General features: G+C 43.2%; 1 protein-coding gene across 10 annotated transcripts in view; it reads right to left on the reverse strand.

Annotated features, from left to right (window-relative positions):
- Positions 1–5,759: 5,759 nt before the first annotated feature.
- Rcor3 (REST corepressor 3) overlaps positions 5,760–21,641 on the reverse strand; it is a 39,043-nt gene continuing 23,161 nt past the window's right edge. For 2 of the 10 annotated variants that reach the window (XM_052200057.1, XM_052200058.1), the window contains exons 10-12: positions 15,624–15,681; positions 8,602–8,843; positions 5,760–8,142 (exon numbers count right to left, since the gene is read on the reverse strand). In XM_052200057.1, coding sequence (XP_052056017.1) covers positions 7,798–8,142; positions 8,602–8,843; positions 15,624–15,681 — 645 coding nt within the window. In that variant the 3' untranslated portion in view covers positions 5,760–7,797. Of the gene's footprint in view, positions 8,143–8,601; positions 8,844–9,050; positions 9,183–15,623; positions 15,682–15,725; positions 17,787–21,641 lie in introns of those variants that run through there. The other 8 variants (XM_052200059.1, XR_007980412.1, XM_052200062.1 and 5 more) reach the window with 8 other exon arrangements.

Genomic DNA, 21,641 nt, shown 5'->3' on the forward strand with positions numbered 1-21,641 from the left:
GCGAGCTCCGGGAGGGGTGGGGTTGATGATGGAGGCGTGGTCAGGGCGCCCAAGAGGCGGGGCGTGAGGCTTCTAGAGTGGCAGCCAGGAACTCATCAGAGCTGGGGGAAGTATCCTCCTAGATGCTGGGAATCACCCAGACCCTAGAAGCCTAGGCTTCTCTTTCTAGAAACATTAGTGTCTTATGTGCCTTTGAGTTGTATATATTTTGCTCTTCAATCAGCTCCCTTCCACCCTCTAAACCTATTCATTCTCGAGTAGACGCGTTTGCTCAAGATCGGAGGTCTGGCTCAAGTCACTTCTTCCCTGAACTTGCTGCAGAGCTGTACAAATCCGCCAGCCCTCCTAAGGTTGGCAGTCTCTCTGGCTGTTGTTCTGTTGTTTAAAAGCTCCGCAGACCCTTCTCCTGGTCTTCAGAGCCACCTGGTGGAGCGTGCCTGAACTATGAGAGCTCTAGCTGAGGTCTAGAGGTGAACTGAGTGGACCTACCCAAAGTTAGAGCTTGAATTCTTGCCTCCCAACTCCTAAACACAGGGCTGTTACAATATATTCGCTCTACAGATTCACAATAATTGCAGCCTATATGAATCAAGCGAGCTTCAAATCTAGCCTCTTCCAAGTCAGACAAACGTGGGAAATGCTTAGCTGTCTTGAGCATCAAATGTTCATCACGAAGAGAAGAGAGTACTAGGGACCTTGCAGTGGACACAGGAGAGCATTGGAGCTGTGTAGCAGCTGGGAGCAGATGTGGGATCTGGTGGAACAGTCAACAGGATCCCAACATCCAGGTGCAACTCTTTGGTTAGCCACATTAAACCCTCCGCGGGAAGATGGCAGAGGCATCTGTGGGCATGCTTTGGCACTCCGGACCAGATTATTCTTGTGAGAACTGAAAGAGACTGAGTCCAAGTTCTCTCCTCCCGAACCCTCTCCACAGTAGATCTTACTTTCCACATGACTACAAGGTGACACCATAGGAAACAGGCAATGTAGACTGGAAAAAACATGTCTGGAATGAATAATGTAGCTACGGTTCTGAAAGAAGCAATCTGTTCTACATATGGAACCCAAGATCTTGGTATGATGAAGTCGAAAGCTAGGATAGGATAAGTCCTTATTGTGTTCCAAGTGGTGGCCACCAGACTCCCACAGACAGACATCTAAATGAGGACAGATGGACTTTTTTGGTGGGGTTGGGGAGGTGTGGTCACACACATTTAAATGATTTTTACTTTTTTGCTTGCATGCATGTCTGTGTACTGTGTGTATTCCCAGTGCTTGTGGAGACCTGGAGTCACAGACAGTTGGGAAGCATCCCGCGAATGCTGGGAGTTGAACCCAGGTCCTCTGGAAGAACAGCCAGTGCTCTTAGTGTTAACACCAGAGTAGTCAGAAGCGAAGGCTATGCTCCCATCTCCTGGTGTTGGTCCCAGAGTCAGTCTCTTGTAGCCCAGGCTGGTTTACATTTGCTATGCAGCTGAGGCTCACTCAAACTCACCGCTCTCTTCCCCCATCTCCTGAACACTGTGATTACAGGCGCACACCATCACATCCAGCTTTCTTCGCTATGTAATCATGTTTTATCCTTCCCGAATACCTTCAAGAATGTTTATATTTTGCTTTGCTTTGTTTTGAGACAAGCAAAGATGTCTCTGCAGATGTCATGTCAGGCATAAAGACAGTAAAGACAGGGCCAGATTTGAGCAGTATTTTAATATTTTGAAAATACTCAGTATTAATTTCTATATACTATTTAACAGTAAACTGATTTACTAGACCTTAAACTAGATTCACTTATAACAAGAAGGATGGAATTATACACAAAGTCTTTCTGCAGACGGAAAGGGCAAACATCTGATATTTCAGGACACACTACAGTTGCCTGCTACCAGTGGTTTAGTTAGCTGGTGATGAAGAGGGAAGACTGCCACCTGTTGGTGGAGTGCATTATCTCCCTCAGTCTACACAGCAAGATTGGTGAGGCGTTGTGTTAGTCGAGGACAAAAAGTATAATTCCAGGGCAGGTAGGCAGAAGCTGGACAGGGCGAAGGATGTCCCAAGGCCTGCAGGGTTATTACGATGAACAAACGTGCGTCGGAGACCAGGAAAGATGGAAGAGCAGAGCAGTGTGTGCTAAGAAGAGAGGCAGAGCTAGAGCTGCGAAGGCAGTGACGCGGGAGAGAGGGCTGAGGTGGATAGTGGGGTCGGCGGGATGATGTGCAGCAACCCACAGCATAGACAGATGCTGATCCCCTGACCCCAAACACGCTACCGGGCCACGGGATAGCCCTAGCTCTGGGAAATAGCAGAGGGCCAAGATGGCGAACGGTTCACTTTCCAGATTGGACCTCCCTGGAGGGACTACCATGGCCCATGGTGCCATGAAGGCCACGTGTGGTCCTGATGCGGGGGCGGTGACCCATGTTACCACCAAATACCATGCATATATCTGTGGTCTATGCTCCGGTCTGAAGCTACCCACAAAGGGCATACTGATCTGAGTGGCCTTTGCTGCCACCTAAGGAGCCCACACTGCTACCGAGGGCCTTGTCTGGGTCCATGATCTCGCTGCAGCAGGTGGCCATGTTCATGGTCTTTGCAGTTTCCAGAAACCCTGGGGAAGCCCTTGGTCTGAGCTCCAGCTGGCTGTAAAGAGCAAGGAAGCGACTTTGGCAGTGATGATGACTGCAGATACAGTTGAGAAAGAGGAACATGGAAGGCCTCCTCGATAACCCCCTCCCAAGCTCCCTGTGACAGCCTAAAAAGGAAGCCATCAAAGAGAACTCTTCTTTAAAAAACAAAGATTTATTTATTTTTTATGCATACGAGTACACTGTAGCTGTCTTCAGACACACCAGAAGAGGGCATTGGATTCCATTACAGATGGTTGTGAGACACCATGTGATTGCTGGGAATTGCACTCAAGACCTCTGCAAGAACAGTCGGTAGGTACTCTTAACCACCGAGGCATCCCTCCAGCCTAAAAGAACTCTTAACACCTGTGATAAACTGAGGTGCAGCTCTCCACATTTGATGCCTTGGTGGGGGTACAGTGGAAAAGGGCTCAGCTTCCCTTGGGGGGGCGGTGGTCGCTGGAAGTTTGATTATGCCCCAGTGAGTATGTGGATGACATGGATGGTTTTTTTTTTTAAATTGGGGGTGTAGGTCACAAGGGCTGTGGAGCAGATATGGAAGACTGGGTAAGTGAGTATGATCTGTGTGGATGATATAAATATCCCAAAGAATCAAAATAAGCATTATTTTGTAAAAACAAACAAACAAACAATAAAATGTACTATCACCTAATGGTAGATGTGGCCAGACAAGGGAGAAAACATCTTTTCCTTGGGCTTCAAATTGCACGTTTAACCTCCTTGGGCTTGAAGTGGCATGATTAACTTCCGTTATAGGATACAGTGGAAAGTCTGCTTATCAGGTGACATGTATGAAGGGTGGTGGAGCAGCGATCCCCAGCAGAAAGCAAGCCTCTGATCGTGGTGTGCATAGAAGACTTGCTGGCTTACCAAGTGTGTCGCACCAACCCCTGTAAGTTTTCTTCCTGGCTGGCTATAGATGATCATTTCCAATCCATCAAAGAAGCCTGCCCTCAGCTCTGCCTGTCAGTGGGCCGATTACCACAAAAAGACAGGCAGAGGGCAGCTCTCCCCAAACTGATAAAATTTGTTTTTAAAGATACTCTTCCAGAGCTGGAGAGATGGTTCAGTGGTTAAGCGCATTGGATGTCTCCTCTCCTCTCCTCTCCTTTCCTTTTCCCTTTCTTTTCTTTTCTTTTCTTTTCTTTCTTTCTTTCTTTCTAAAGATTTAATTCTTTTAAAGATTTATTTATTTTATTTACATGAGTACACTGTAGCTGTCTTCAGACACACCAGAAAAGGGCACTGGATCCCATCACAGATGGTTGTGAGTCACCATGTGGTTGCTGAGAATCTAACTCAGGACCTCTGGAAGAGCAGTCAGTGCTCTTAACCCTGAGTCATCTCTCCAGCCCCACTGGTTGCTTTTCCAAAGGACCCAGGTTCAATTCCCAGCACCCACAAGGCAGCTTTCAACTGTGTATAGCTCCAATTGCAGGGGAATTGATGCCCCTTGGGGGGCTGCCAGCACTATATTCACTAGCAGTCACCAGCAGTGGGGAAATATCCATACACAGAATACAGGAAAAATATCCATACACATAAAATGCATTCTCTACGCCCACGCACATAGTAGCTGCAATTCTAGCTTAGAAACCTAAGAAATGCGCATGTCTTGTTTCTTCTGCCTTGCTACTAGCTGATACAGCTGTGTTCCCGTCCTCTGAGTTTGTTGCAGGGCACATTTAATTCGCATGCCTGTTCTTTTCACACTTCTTGTGTCTGGTGTGTATGTGAGGAAGCACTTTAATAAGGGATCTTGTTGTTCTGAATTTAGACTTGCTGTTATTATGCACCTGGGGCAATGTGGATACCCATGAAGACAGTTCTTCAGTCTCATGCCTCATATTGTGAGAAACGTAAGCTAAATGGACTGTCTTTTCCACCAAAGGGTTAAATAAGACAAAATTCCATTAAAAAGTTATAAAAAATGCCTCTTGGTAGAAATTCAAGTTCCTTCAGTGTCAGCACCTCATAAAAATCAAAGTATGTGTTCAGGGTTGTCCCCTCTTCTCAATGCTGAGTCAGCCACACCACACTTGGGACCAACTAACCACGGAGACAGGAACAAGGTTGCTCAGTCTGTAGTAAGACCCAACAGGGCCCCCACTAGTTGCACTTGTCTGCTCAATTTGAAAAAATGCCTTGCTGACATGACATACTTTGGATTATGTAGTCATTTTCCCAGGCTCTTGGACCCATTTCTAACAGCGCCCCACCACTGTCCTTAAAAACCTTGCTCACCTATATCCCCGCCAGAGTCCTAAGATGTCACATCTGGAAAAAACCACCCTTGTTAATGACAGCTTGCAAATACCCTGATTCAACTACGATCTCCCTTCATCACTCTGTATTAAGTGTTCAGGGATAGAAGACATGCTGAGGAAAGGGGGAGGGACAGAGGATGTGACACAGAAACAGTCACAGAAGAGGGGAGCATAGATCCAAGGAAAGGTGGGTGTGGGGTGTGGGTGTGGGTGCGGGTGAGGGGGGAGTTTGCTTGAAAATGTCAACATCTGATATTTTGTATGATAATTAAAAACACAAACGAATGTCTTCCAGGTACCATCATGGTCCTTCAGTAACAGAAAAAGATGAAAATCTTGGTAGACTGTATGTGTGATGACTTATCTTAGGTGTCAACTTGACCACATCTTGAATCAACTAAATCCCAAGCAGTCGGGCACACCCATGAAGGCTTTCTAAATTGGGAAGAGGCCTTTTAACATGGGCCACACCTGATGGCACTATACATAAGATAGAATTTTATATTCTTTCACTTTGTGTGTCGTTTAACTCAATTGTAAGCCCACTCTTGACCATCATTTACCTTTGTTTCCATCCATATTATACTAGAATTAAATACCTTTTCGTTAATTTTAACAGTTGTAGCAACAATGTGATTTATTTTTAGTTATGTTATAAAAACACTTTGGTGTAGATCTCTCAAAAAAGATAACTTCAGAATTAACAAAAATGGTCATTAAGAGATTTCTAGGCTTTGCTTTATATATATATATATATAAACCAGTACTTAGAATTTCACAGTGAAGAGGTCCTAAATTCTCATACAGTATGAGGCTATATAAAAATAGAAGACATGGACACCTTTAAATCTTTAATCCTTTAAGCAGCAAGCATATTACTCTTCCAGGCCAAACACTGCTCAAACAGAAAAGGAAAATAATGACGTGCAAAATATTTACAAAATATGCAAAGCACACGATAAAGACATCTCACTATATACATGTGTCATAGTACTCATGAAACTACAATTTTTCTACTGTGTGCTCTAGTGTTTGTAAATAAAATTGCAACACATCCCTCAGATACAGCACCTAAGCCCATGTCTGGGTCAGAACAGATTTTAAATGAACCACAGTTAATGAACATCTGGACAGATGCTGGTGCTGAACAACTTGACTGACATCTCCTACAGACTGTACTGAAGGTCCACTGACGAGAGACAAGACAATGAAAGGTGTTGCGGTATAATATGCACGCACACAAGACAAGTGCTTTCAAAAAATGCTCTAGACAGTTTAAGATACATAACCGTCTTCCATGGCTTTTAAAGTAAAAATACGTATAAATTTTTTAATATTATTTTTTAGATCAGTTACATTTTATATGGGGCATAAACTATTAAGGTTATCTGATGAGAAAAAAGGGGGCTTTTTTGCAAGCTACCTTCAATTACATCAGAATAGAGGGTCCTTTTTGAAGGAAAAGCTGAAAATTAAAATTGACCAATGGGCTGGAGAGCCCATAAAGGGACTGTTTTTCCAGTACTTAAGGAACACATGACCCCTCTGATGTGGGCAGCCTATGGCCCTAGCAATCTGGCCCTCTGTAGCAAGTCATGCTTCCCATATGAAGTCATTCTGTCAAAGCTGTCAGTAACGCTGTTGAAACTCTGTCATTGTAAAATATTCTTTGTAGGTGTTAATGGTTTTGTATTGGAATAAAAAGACCTTAAGTCTCTGTTTCTTCATGAAAAATAGGTCTCAGTACTTTAGTTAACAGCACAATTATTGCAATAAGACAATGAGTTCTTAAGTTCATCTTATGATGCTGATGATTTAGCCCTAAATCAAACCACAAACCCAGGTTGGTTGTAAGGATCATACAAATGTATTCAGATATACAACAAAGATTTATCAAGGAAAAAAAAACCACTCTTTGTATCAAACACAGATCCTCTTAGTGGGTATGAACTTTAAGTTCAGAAGATAAACTGCAAATAAATGTTTCCATAACCACCATCTCTACATAACTGACAAAAGATTGTTCTAAATTCCCAACATAGGTAGATACTAGCTAAAAGCAAATAGCATTTAGAAACATATTTTTTCAAAATTAATATTTTCAAAGAACTTAAAAAAAACATTATATCTCACCACCTTTTTCTGCATGTGAATGATTCCAAACCTCTATTACTGATAGATAACAGGGTCAATGACCTTTAAACAAGGACTTTGCACTAGGACCCCAAACTATGTTAAAGGATTAGCAGGTTCAATACATTCTTTGTGGTTTCATATAATTGCTTTGCAATTGATTTAATTGCTTTATTTTTAAAGGAATATACTAAAATTCCTTTAGAAAAAAAGCAACATATTTTGAAAAAGGGATATGAAGCTATAATTTCTTAAATATGAACATATCAAAATCTGAAATGCAGGCTATTTATCTTGCACTCCTAACATAGGAAAGTGTTTTTTTTGTTAAAAATTTAAATTAAAGAAAAAAGCAAAAAGATAAACATCCTTAAGGAACTTAAGGAGTTTTTTTTGTTTTTGTTTTTTGTTTTTTTTTTTTTTTTTATAATTCCTAAGTCAATATTTTTGTACTAACAGTTTTGAGTATGAAGAGGCGGGAAATAAGAAACCTCAACAAAATAAATACAGTAAAAATGAACAAAAACCCCTTGGTATACAGAATGCTTTTCCTCCCGTGAGATCACAGTGGACACTAGAAAGGAGGCCAACCCGAGGCTTCCTGCTGTGTCACACCGCCACACTTCCCGTGCGCGCACCCACTTAGCTAGACCACCGCCACAGGAAGGACTTGTTTGCCTCGTTTGGATCAGTCAAATGAGCACACATACAGTGACAGGCGAGCCTTTGCCCAGCCTGCGTCATTAGTGCAGTGAAGGCTGTGATTCTGTCTGAATCCCAATGAGCGAAGGCGGCTGCTGACCGCCAACCGTGGCCAGCACGGGTCTTGGGTTTAGGCGGGGAGGCATGGAGTTAGCAGGGCGAATGAGAGGTGGTGGAGGCTGATTGAGAGTTGGCCGGGGCTGGATGAACCGAGCCTGCTGCTGGAGTGGAGGAGGTTGTCTGTGAAGAGCAGGGGCGGCCGGCAGGGTTGGACGGAGAAGTGGTGGAGGCTGGTTCAGAGTGGCAGTGGGGACTGTTGGTGTTGGAGTGGATGCTGGGGCAGGAGGTGATGGACCCAGAGTCCGAGGAGCCTGTGGGGTCTGTGCCTAGAGGGGAGGAAACAAAAATACCTGTGTGAGATTTAAGTCCTAACAAACTTGATACAACATAGTTTGGGCTGTCACAGAATAAAACAAAACAAAACAAATAAAACCAAAACCAAAATGTAACACCAGTGTTTATTGGAAGCACAGGCTTCTTTTATTTTTAACAAAATAAAAAATAAACAACACCCTCCCCACCCAAAAACAAGAAACAAAAAACCCAACAAGGCTATCAAACAAACATCTTTATTAGTAAACAGCTTAACAGTAGAAATAATACACTTTCGCTCTGCTAGGACCAGAAGACGGCATGTCCTATGACTAAGCAGTCAGAGACGCCTCAGGAGGAAGTGTATTGTCAGCCTTCTGCTCATTCAGCTAGTCCTCACACACCCTCACAGCACACCTCCAGAAGGGTGGCTCCTCAGCTCAGATTAGCTCAAATTCCAGACACAAACACACCTCCTCTTCTTCGTCAGTGCTCTTCCCTGACGGCACATTAGAAGCACTTTTTGTCTCCTCCCCTAAAGCAGAAGTATCAGCATTAGAAGCCTGGGTTCCTTGTTCTGCTTCCCACTCCTGCAATACCTCCTCTAAGTTAAACCGACGCCTGTAGTTTACAAAGAAGTTCTTCACTTGGCCAACAGTCTTGTTGCCAATTACATCTGCAATAGCTTGAAAATCTTTACCATATTTGCGGACACCTGGAAGGCAAAGTAAATAATACACCTGTGAAGGATCAATAAGGAGAGCTGTGTGTACTATACATCATGCACACACAAATACCAGCAATGAACAACCTTTCTGATAAATTCTGCTCAGGTCTCAGTTCTGAGACAGAGGCTAAGCTGTCAACTTTGTCATTCCATCGAGCCAGCCACTTGCCTTCCACTGAACAGTGAGAAACTTACCATTGTTTACATACTCAGTTACTTTCTCCACTCCTCTCTTGAACTCTCAATATAGTCCATTTATTGTAAAGCATTGAATTCTTTGTTCCATCCTCAATTCCACATTCATTTATTTCCCTAGTAGCCAGTCACCTAAATTTGAGCAACACCGTTTGTAAACAAAACTGGATGGGAAGGAGCCATCTCTTTATCCCCTCAACGAACTGAGTGTGCCGGACCGTTCCCCCATAATGAAAAGCAATATAATTTGGGGCTTAGTGGTAACTTCACCATGATTACTTGCTTACCCCACCAGTGTATGAACAAATAGAAAAAATTAAATTATAAAATCAGAATTATCACAACCTGATAGGTTATGGGAACAGAAGATACATTTAGCCCATCTACCCCTAACTGTCTTTTCTGGGAGAATCAGGTCTGTGCCCAGCACCCTGCCTTACTTTAAGAAGGGCACATATTGTTCCTGGGGAAAGGCAGCAGCTGATTTATGAAGCTGAGATCAACAATTGTGCTTCCGAACTTAAAATGGGTGATAATCTGAGGAGTAGAATTCCAAAAGAAATACAAGGATTCATATTTAGAAATAGATGTACTTTGCTCAAAATACAAGTCAAAGTTTTTGACTTATACTTTGATAACTGTAATTATATCAGAAAACGTGAAAGAGATGAGAAAGACACCAAGACAAGGAGGCTTGAGCACTTGCCACTCAGTGTAATGCAAGACAAGCAGGAGGTAAAGACATGCTAACACTGCAGCGGTGGTGTTCTCCTGACACCAAGGGCGTGAAACACTGAAAACACCATCTCATGGAAAACAACTCTGCCTTTAAATCCTACTCTTATGTCTGAGAATTTGGGAATATCTCCATATAAATTCACCTAGCTGGCTTGACTGACACTAACATTCAACTACATCTCACTTTAAACAGAACCTGGGGTTCATAAGCCATGTTCATGAGTGTTCTATTTTAAAGGAAAGCCATGCATGACAACACAGACATCAGTTATAATGTTTAATCAATATAAACAAACACACTCTCTTTTTTATGGATCAAGATGAATTTTAACAGAGACCTAGTGACACTGAGGTTTTATATGGCAACAGAAATCCCAGGTTACTCCTAATAGTGACTGTCAACACACACTAAGTGTTCTTTGGGAGTAGCAGCGTTTAGAAGGTTCTGTGCCAATTCTAAATACAGGGGCCAGGTAGCTGCACAGAAGGGAAGCCAGGCCACATGCTCCATCCCTAACTTGCACAAGGGCTACTTAGTTACTATTTAAGCTACATAGTTACTATTTAAGCTACTTAGTTCTCTCTCTTCCTCTCCCATACTGTGATTTCTTTTGACTGTTGCCCTCTTGACTCTTCTCTGGTCTAACAAGCCTTATTTTGCCATCAGTCCTGTTACATTTGCAACATTATAGACCCTAAACTGAAAACTACTTCCCATGAGAGCAGAATGCTTCTGAAGACTCTGGTGAATTTTCTCAGTTTACCCAACAAGTGAAGACCTCACTATTGTGCAGATCCCCCTGGTTTGCTAGATGATCCTAATTGGTGTCCTGAGAACAAATGTAACCAGAAACAGGCAGGCCTTGTACTAGCTAAAGCTCCTAAGTAATGACCTCTAGACTGGGACAACCCCACCTGCTTGCTCCTGTGTTCTGAAAACTCCAGAGTTTCTCACCATGATGTGGAAAAATCTGGAGAAAATACAGATTAGCACAGGCATTACTGTAATGCTGTGTAATGTGCCTAGGAAATGGAGTTTTCTTTACCATAAGGCTTACTTCTCCTGTTCTTCCTCAAACTATGAGGGCCAAACACAGTGTCTCGAAGTATGTGTGTGTACAAGTGCATGCCTGTGTACAAGTGTGTGTGTGCATGCATATGTGCATGTATATGTGTGAGTATGTGGGCGTGTGTGTGTGTGTGTGTGTGTGTGTGTGTGTGTGCATGCACAAGCCTGTGTACATGAGCACATGGAAGTCAGAGGACAAGCTCAGATGTTGTTGTTCCCCACATACTATCCATCTTGTATTGTTGAGATAGGGTCACTCTGTGTCAATCTTGTCTCTCTGTGTCATAGAACTCACCAAGCAGCTGAAGCTGGCAGGTCAGAGTCCAGAGTCCCTGGGATCTGCCAGTCACTGCCTCCCAGCACTGGGGCTGTAAGTGCACTCTACCATACCTGTTTTGGGTTTTGTTTGTTTGTGTTTAACCTTGGTCCTAGGGATTAAACCAAGGCCTTAGTTCCTTGCCCTTTACTGACTGACTCATTTCCCTTTCCAATGGTGGATGCTCGATCATGTCTATATACCTAGAACTATTCAACAGTTTGTTTTGCTCAGGAGATGGAACTGTTGAAAACCTATTCAAAGTAGTAGGCATCAGCATATTGTCTAGAAGATGAGACTCTTAAGGTCTACACAATGGTGACCAGGCAGCTGCTGTACTGGGACTGCTCCTTCAGAAGAATCTCAGGCAGTGAATCAGAGGACAACCTGGTGCACTGATGAGCAGTGAAGCTGAGGACACGTGTTAGAGCCACTGAGTCTCACTCTGTACCCTGGGGAGAGGTGGCCCATGCTCCTCACATGGTCTGTAACAGGCAAGGCAGTCTAGGTTTCCTCAGCAAGGGAGTTTAGATACAATGGGTAAATCTGTCAAAGAGTTTAAGGTACATCTAAGTGGATAGTCTGCCTTTAAGGGCAAAAGGTTCAAAGGTCAGCAGATGAATATCTAGAGACCCCTCTGAAACCAAGCAGAGAGGAAAATATTGCTTTCAGTCAGGTTTCTAAACTTCCTATTTGGACTGGAGAGATGGATCAGTGGTTAAGAGCACTGACTGCTCTTCCACAGGTCCTGAGTTCAATTCACACCAACCACATGGTGGCTTACAACCATCTGCAATAGGATCTGATACACTCTTCTGGTGTGTTTAAAGGCAGCAAAGTACTCACATAAAAATAAATAAATAAATAAATAAATTTTAAGCTTCCTATTCTTGCAAGTAATTACTTTCAATATTTGATGGAATTAAAAAAATTGGTCTGGGAATTAAGAACAATGGGACTAGGGGATTGTCACCATCACCCTTTATGATGTCTCACACCTTCCTGCCACTATTCTGCATCATCTGACATAAATATACCATGACACACACATATTCTTAAACATTGCCTATTTATTTTAAAGGTAATTTTCTTACTAGTAAAGACAGACACAGGCACTAGTTGAACAGCCCAGACTCAGCTGAGAACTGTGTCCACTCGAACTTTAGGAGCATAGAGACAGTGATTCCAATTATAGTCACGGTTCAGAAGCCAGAAGGACAGACAGCATGGGCACCACTTTTGGTATTTAGAGACAAAGAGAAGGCAAAAAAGTGCTCACAGTGGCAAGGGGCTCAACGGCAGAAGAACTTCAGGGATTCTCCCCTGCTTCTCACAACAAGATTTCTTGTTGTAAAAAGAGAGATTTGATGTACTTAATATAATTGGGGAATACAAATTTATCAAAAGTCTATTTTGAAATAAGAGTATTGGTATCTAAAAACTGTCAAGATATGGCTGTTGCAATAACCAAGATATACATTTTAAACTCACATCTCTGGGGATATGCCTTCTTCTACCTTCTATAGACTTATTAAACTAGATACAGACAATAAGGATTATACAGTGAAGTCCAAACCATGGCTTTTCCTTTCACTGCCCATGGCTGCTCTCTGGTCATATCTTCTGAGTGGTAGGTTCAATTCTACTCCAAAAGTGATGGGAGATTTGAATGAGTGATGACCTGAAGTGGTGGACCAGAGGCTGACAGACTCTAGGGTGTGTGCCTGTCATCACAGACAGAACATGTCAAACCTGAAGGGCGTTCTTAAGGTACCAAAGTACTAGATTCCTAGTCGACTTCCTTTTGATCATCCGTGGCCTAGATTTACCATCTTTCCATTTTATCAGTGGTTAATCCAACTGCCTTCTGCTTCATGAACCATTCTTGTTTTGGGCTCTTAACTATGAGATAAATCTAAAAAGGCAACTTCTAGAATTGCAGCTTCATTTCTCTTAAAAGGATCAATAGTATGAAGTACATCAGCGACCGCGGCTTTCAGCACAGGCCCAGCCCTTGGATGCGGGGCTTCTGCTCCCTGCTCTGGAGGCCGCAGCGGGAAAGTGAAAGCAGACATCTAAAGCTGACGCCTTGCTAACATTTTGCCTTTTTTTTTCTTCTGAAATGGCATTAAGATCAGAGAGCTGAATCTTCTAAGCACTGGGATACGAATACACTTCTGAGGTAGACTAAACCAACAACAGTAAGCACTGCACGCCGCATTCCTCCTGTGCTACCCTGTAAGTGTGTTTCTCGTAGACTAACGTCACATGAAAAAGGCCACACACATGGAGGAACAGGAGAAGCCGTTCTCACTGGCACTAATGATGTCCCACTGAGACCACAGCAGACCTAGGACAAACTGAGGAAGCTACAGAATCACACAGATTCCTGCCACACCCCACTGATCCTTGTCTCTGCCTTCTACTAGGGGAGAAAGGAAGGAAAGTCCTAACAACAGGGAAGGTGTGATATACTATTTGAACCCTAGGAATGAAGGTGACCTTGTTGTACTTGTGGTTTTAAAAGAGATACCACAGAAGTATATTCAAATTGAGTTACTGATCTCAACAACAGCACCTCTCACTTCTCTGGGTCCCTAACAGTCCATTCTGAGTAAGGCAGAACACGTTACAAAGGGTGTCAGAGCAGTGAGTATACATGTATCACATATCCTGAATATAGTGCGATACAAATTAAAACATGTTAATAGCAAAACAAAGTTTATTATAATTTTCAAGTACTGAAGTGTCTGTTAAAGGATTTACCATGTAAAGATTTCTTACAAATATAAAGGAAAAAAATTGCTTGCTAAGTAGCATCTTGCTAGCAAAGACTTCGCATTAAATAGATACTACAGTTATGCACACATCTCAACCAGAGAGACTCAGGGCATCGCTGCAGTACACTGTTTTTTATGACAGCTGTCAGTCTTTATGTCAATGTGTGGGCATATTGGACAAAATAGCACACTTAATTATACAAGTTATACAACAACTACTTTAGATAAAAATAGATACACATATTGTTTCAATTTATGTACTGAGAATAGAAATAAAATGGTCAAGCAAAAATTCCAAATAATTTTTAGTATAAAGAACTAAAATGAGGCATTAACATATCATTTTATAAGGAGCTTAAAAAAAAAAAGCCCTAGAACAAGCACACTTCCACTCAAACTGCTATTAGAGTAATTTATTTAAAGGTAACTTTCTAATGTGTATCACAGTGCTGAGGCCAGCACTGGCCTCAGCAGGAAGGAGATGTGTGACTCTAGGCATCAACACTGCCCTCTAGCGGTCTGCACACACACACACACACACACACACACACACACACACACACACACACAGAGCTCAGGCTGTGAACAGGAATCTCGCTACAACCATTTCTTGTATGGTGTGACTAAGCTATTCCATTTTGTGGACTCTGCCCCCGAGAACACTTCAGCACACTATCAAATCTCAAGTGTTGTGTGGAGAAAGATCACCCCAAGTTTACCTTGGACATTCTCTTCAGAAAATCCTTTACTGGCATAGTATCTCTCATGATTCAGAATTAGCATACTAACCAAACACTGCAGACCAGGGGTCAGTTCTTATCAGGCAACTCCATAGTGAAGGAAAAGGGGCTTTGCATGAATAAAAGGCAGGCCTGCTCAAACTCTTGGCAGAGTTCTAAGCTACATCTCTAAATACACATATTGCAGCCTCTAAGCAAAGAGAAGGATGCGTGTTGGGAATGTTGTAATATGTGTATATGTTACCTTATGTGCTCACGCTTCCCAGGAGCCCCACTCTCAGAGCAGTCAACCCCAGTAAGAAAGCTCCTCCCGCTCAACACAATGAGGGCTCAAAACCAACAAGCAGACCACATTTAATTCACAACAAATTCTGCAGAGAGTTCATCTTAAAGAGAAGCAGAATCTTAAACAAAATGTACAACCTGCCCTTGAGCAGATCATAACAGAAGAAAACCCAAGTTTACAGTGTTCTCCATTTGCCCATGCGTGCAGTGACTGAGCATTCTCACAAACTGCACCAGACGTGGTGGCACACGCTCACGGTGCCTGTGGTCTCTTTAAAGGAACCTAGTGATCTACCTCTTTGTAGAAACGGACACACCGAATGCACATAGTTAAAAGTTTCATTCACCTCACACTCATTGAATAAAGAAATCAGACAAATAAAAACCTTAGAGTTTATGTTCGTAAGCACTCTTCAGTGTGACAGAGACACCCTGAAGCCGAGCCGCAGAGCACCAGGTGACTGGCTATGCTCCTCAGGACCCTAAGTGCACAGACTCAGTATGAGACACCCAGAAATACAACACAAAATCCCTGGTCACCAGGATGGCATGGTGACCAGCTGCTAGAGGAGGGAGGACTGTGGCGGGCACCTTGCATGACAGTCAACCGTGATGAACAACAATAACTGCTTATCTTTAGTATACCTTGCACTGCTAGAAGCTGCTCCTCTGTGGTCCAACGGGCATTAATTTTCTGATTTGACTACAAAATTAAAAAGAAGTTTCCTAATGAGGATATGAAGACAGACATTTTTCCAACTTGCTTTTTAAAAACTTTTCACCAAATCATAGACATGAGACTAATACGCTGAGTCATGGGGGTTTCATTTTCAGGAGGATTGAACACATCTTGAGTTACCTTTTATCCACATAGAAAGGTAATGAAAGAAAACTGCACCCATGTGAGAGGCTGCACAGCACTGACATTTTCCGGTTACAGTGTTCCTACTTCATATCACAGATTCTAGTTTTAGCCCAGGCTTAATATCTAAGAGATCCTTTTCTCTAGAGAGAGTCTGTGACTCTAATATTTTTTCACTCACATTAAGTAAAAACCATGATTTCTCCTAAAATAGTTATACAAATTAGACTAAAATGGAGGCTAACCCAAGCCCTAAAGCATGCTTTTCATTTCTGAAGCAGAAAATGAACCACTGATATGACTTTTTTCCTTTCTTTCTTTTTTTAAATCCCAGGACTTCCTAATGTTACTTCCAAAATCACTGTTAAAAGTTCTATAGTATCAGCAACGTAACAAGATTTCAGTAGTTCAAACCAGGGACAAATAAATCGAGGGCTGTTGGGGGCAAGGGAGAGGAGTGAAGAGCTGGCGTACCAGCTCACAGACGACCACAGGAGACACTGCCCGGGGAGAGTAAGCGGGCACGGCGCCTGGACATGCCCGGGAGGGGCAGGCAGTGTCCTCTGAGAAGGGACATCAGCTCTCAGCTCTGGGTAACACCAATGAAAAGAGGTTCATGCCTCCTCATAAATGAATATTCAGAAGGAAGAAGCAACCTCAAAGTTAGAAACAAAATTTTGAAAGGACAAAAGGAAAAAGGTTTAAAGATCTAGAACAAGGAAAAACAAATCAGAAATACAAATGACTGGGTTCCAGGAGACAAGAGACGACTGGCAGCCGTAGTGAGCAGAGAGCAAGCTGTAGAGACAAGGCACAGGGAGGCAGAGGAAGGAGAGGCTCGCAGACGCAGTAAGAGTTTTCCAGCTCAGCCTGGGCTTGCACGGCTGTATTTCCAGCTACTTGGAAGACTGAGGCAGGAGGATCTCAATACTACAGAACAGCTTAGACAACTTAGTGGGATCCTATCTCACAATGAAATACACAAAGAGGGCCGGGGACACAGATCAGAGTGCATGGGAATTTAAATTCCCAGCACCTTCTCCTCATCGAAAAGGAATCAATCAAACCAACTGGGCACTCAAGCACGTTCACAGAAAGAACTGGGCACTCAAGCACGTTCACAGAAAGAACTGGGCACTCAAGCACGTTCACAGAAAGACAGCAGCTTCAAGAAGAGCAGACGCTGAGTTGATGACTGAGGGAGCTCACTGGGTTCCTGAGATCATTTAAAATGGGTTCAAATATTTCAGAGTAAATAGTGAAAAAATAAAGGGCCTATTGTAACTTATCTGACTTGGAAAGCAGAAACATAAAGTGGTTCAATCTTTTCATGAAATAAGGCATTTATTACATCGTATATGTGATGCACATTTGTGGATATGGGGAGGTCTGAGAACAACTCTGTAGAGTCGCTTGTCTCCTCCCACCTTTATGTGAGCTCCAGAGCTCACACTCAGGTCTCCAGGCCCAGGTGGTAAGCTCCTTTACCCAATGAGCCCTCCTGAAGGCCTGCCTCATGCCGAGATCTCTGTGCTCCCTGGCACTGCTCTTCTGACCACAGAACTGAGTGGTAGCCTTTGGTGTTGAGACTCACATCACGTGGCCATCGCACGGGGTGTGTTCTTTGGAGGTTCAGGGCTTTTCTCAAGCCCTTTAACTGCATTGCTCAGATCATTCTTCTCCAAAAGCTTTGTTTCCAGCTGTTGCTTTGGCTGTCAACAACTGCAGATGACAGAAGCCATTCTCTTGCACAGACACCATTGAGCTTTTCTTCTGTCTAGAGTGTCATTCGGTATGTGCTGTATTTGCATTTTATCAACTACAGTAATGGACATGCACAGACAGTGCTCTGACGGTCTGGACAGACAGCTACCGAAGTTATCGGAGACAGCGAGCACGTCCTTGTTGGTGAGCTTCTTCTTTTGTGTTTTCATCCTGGGACTCTCCTACACAAACAGCAACACTCACTTCACAAATCGCTCTGAGTATGAACTATAACTAAATATAGAGATAGCGCCTAAGTCAACAACAGCTGATTGGTGACTGTTAAATCTGCAAAGCTAAAGCTCAAGGGGAAAGTATCACGGAAAGAGAACAAGAATTAAACAGAAATATGTACACTGTAAAAATGCATTCATCTAGACCTTAGAAATGTCTGAAAGGCACAGTCCGTGTGCAGAGAATCCTGAGCTCTGTGTGGGGAGAAGGGCCAAGTTCTTCCATCAACTGCAGAATTTGAAGTAAATCCAGACCAAGTCAATGAGAAAGAACAAGGTGGTAAGCTTGAACCAACCTAACAGACAAGACTCGTGGGGTGGGAGGGAGAGAGGGAGGGAGGGAGGGAGGGAGGAAGGGAGAGTGGGAGGGACTGAGGGGAGTAAGAGCATGCGCAGTGGGGCGGAAGGGAGTGAGAGCATGCGCAGTGGGCACGGTTTTAACCTGGACAAGACTCTCAGGCCTGGACAGCTGGCAGAAGGCAGTGCGGCGGAGAAGCTACAAGTTGAGAAATGCTCCTGTGGGTGACGGCGAGAGGCGAAACAAGGACTAGTTTCATTTGTGATACACTAAAAAGAAGGCACTAGACTATCTGGGTAGAGCCCAGGTTCCATGTGTACCAAAACACAATATTTATGTATCCAAACCAGTTTTGAAGGTTTGAAAAAATTTTGTTTATAAATAAAACAGTGGAGTCATTCGCACATTCCTTAAATGTGAAGTACTTATATTAGACATCATGCTTTTTTTAAAAAGTGGTATGTGCTTCCTCCTGAATGGCTCCCGTGTCCCCACACACCCAGAAGCGCTGGAACAGAGCACCACTAGCTTTTTAGCTGAACTCAAATATGGCTGTTGAATGGGTTTGGACCAATGTTACACTAAGAATGGGTCACACTCTAAAGGGATAGACGGGGAGATGTTCGAAAGCTAAAAAATGTTTTTCCAGGGTGTGTGTGTGAGACCACGCTCACTGCTCAGGCCTGCTGCCCTCCACTTCCTTAACTGGTTGAAGGTTCATTTTAATGTATCTCTAATGTAACTGTAACACAGTGAAAGGGTGAGATTACTGTATCTCTGGGAGGAAAAGGACACATGGTTTCTGAATGTAAGGACTTAGACCGTGATGTGTGTGTGTGTGTGTGTGTGTGTGTGTGTGTGTGTGTGTGTATGTATGTGTGTGAAAACTACTGCTGAGCAAACAAAGGAGTGAGAGGAGGTACTGCGTGTCTCAGCAGCCAAGGAGAAGGAACATGAGAGGTAACCATCTCAAAACAGTTTAGCGAGAGGGCCGGGGAACCTGTAGTTTCAACTTGTAGGGTCTGATCTTCAAGCAACAAGTTAATAAATAGCCTTTAAACTGTAGCTCTGGTGGGAAACTGCCGGAAGGAGATGCTGAAACTGGTTAGGATTAAATATGTCTGACAAAATGGAGATAGGGAAGGAGGGGGAGACTGAAGAGAAATAGAGCAAGGTATTTTAAATATATAGGAGGCTTTCACATACAGATTTTAAGTTCTCACAAACCCCAGAAACTTTAATATATAGAAAGGACAGCTAGAATATTACTTGTAACCAGAAACTAAACTTTTTAGTTGTCAAATGGTATGGCCTTGTTTTAAAAGTAACTGTACAAAGTAAGACAGTAACAAAATAGCAGGTCTCAGCAGACTAAACACTGTAGGCCTGCTGGGCACCCTCCGGCCTGAATCAGTTTGTCTTCACTTACTTCTCCATTCTGTCAGTGGTAAGTTCATATAATTTCACAAGAATTGGAAAAAATTACCATGTTAAACTTTCTGCTCAAGGCCAGAAACTTGAGTATCTGTCTTAAAAACTGCAAGCAACCACCCAGGATGTGGTCCCAGTGACACCCCTCTCCAGAGACTCCCGCAATCACCCAGGGTGTGGTCCCAGTGACACCCTCTCCAGAGACTCCCGCAACCACCTAGGGTGTGGTCCCAGTGACACCCCTCTCCAGAGACTCCCGCAACCACCCAGGGTGTGGTCCCAGTGACACCCCTCTCCAGAGACTCCTTTCTCCCTTCCCAGCGCCACGGGTTTTGCTGCCTCCACCTATCTCCCAGTCATAAACCAAACGCCTCCTGCATCCAATGCATTTTCAAGGAGATACATGCATTTCTAACTCTCAAATGGATTATCTCTTGTTCTCATTCCTATGGCTAACCTATTCTATTCCCTTCTTACTGGATGCCCCTCATATGCCCAGCATTTTAGCAGCAAGGGTGTTTGCCTGTTATGACTCTGCCGATTGTCCTATCATGCCAACATTTCATCACCTGCTCTCCACACCGGGGAAGCTGTAGAGCTTTCCTAATGTAACAAATACTTCTTCCCTGTTTCACAAAAGTCCTTACACCTGGCCCCTGCCTAAGTGTCCATACATCCTTGGATATATTTCTCACACCCCGTACTCTCTCTTCTCTGTGTCTAGCACTGCCTTTCTAAGCAGACGAGATCCTTGAGAACAGATGTGTTTCATATTTCCACTGGATCTCAGTGTTGGCTCACCTGCTGGTTGGCTGTGCCTTTCCACACTGCTTTATGTGAATATCCTGCCCCTGTCTCCAGGGCTGTTACCCTCTTCTCTGCTCTGCGAACTTGGTGTCTGCACCAATCCCATTTATCCTCCCCCTTACAGAAACTCTTTCCCGACCATCCAGTCAAAATGAGTAGAGCCCAGTTGCCTTCCTAGAACATTTGTTTCTAAGTCTACACGTCCATGAGTTTATCATACAACGTTTAGACTGCAAGTGTTTTTTAAGCAGGCGGGGGAAACATCACCTCTCTTTATGTGCTCTTCTCCCCCCACCCCACTCCCACAAGGCCTGAATTCTGATTACACAGAATAGGTGACAAACAAATAGTTGTGGAAGTGAATGCGCCTTCTTCATCAAATGCTACTTAAAACCAAATGAATAGTCAAGCTCCTTGGTCTTAATGAGCACCGTGTTCAGTGATGTTATTACTCCAGAGGTCAGTTATCTTGGACGAGGTAAAGTCTAACACATGAGTGAAGGATCACCCTTCCTATGACATAATCAGTGTTTCAGAACATATTGCCCTGTCCTGAAAGCAATAGAGCATGATAAACAGACACACACCGTGGGGACTTTCTGGTGCTTATATACTTTAAGTCACATGAGATCATTAAATCACCCAAGTGACACCCAGACCCCAGTGAACCCATATTGGTGATTTCATTCTGCTCATTGTTCTTATATCAAATGATATAATCCAGCGTTAAGGAGTTGATAACTCCTTTCCCAGTAGCTGGCTTAAAATGTGAGAATTTACCAAACAGTGCTATTCCATGATACTTTCTGAAGTCTATGGTAGCATGGTGCATACTGACCAATTGGGTATAAAATCCTGAGCTGCGGGAGATGCTGCTATTTACTCCTGGCTACTCTTGACTAAGTCAATGACCTCCCTGAGCCCCGGTCTCCTCCTGTGCAGTAGCTGTGCCTTCTTCAGTTGCCTTTCCAGAGAGACCAGAGCTGGCACACAGTTAAGACAAGCTATTTATAGCGCTCTCAGATATTTATGCATGTTGATGAGTCAAATTGTCCTGGAATACTAGGAAAACTTTAAGGTTAGAATTAACTTTTCTTTGGAGATTTGGTACTTTTTCTGTAAATTTCTCTGGGCTTATTTTCTTATGAGAGAAAAATGTTGATTATAAATTAGTCAGCCTTTCCCCACCCCCTTGGAAATGTTAATAGAACAGCTCCTAGAAATTCTCTATTTCATTTAAACTTTCAAACATGGTTTTGTTGTTTAAT

Source organism: Apodemus sylvaticus, chromosome 12 (genome assembly GCF_947179515.1).
Source record: "Apodemus sylvaticus chromosome 12, mApoSyl1.1, whole genome shotgun sequence".
Lineage (NCBI taxonomy): Eukaryota > Metazoa > Chordata > Mammalia > Rodentia > Muridae > Apodemus > Apodemus sylvaticus.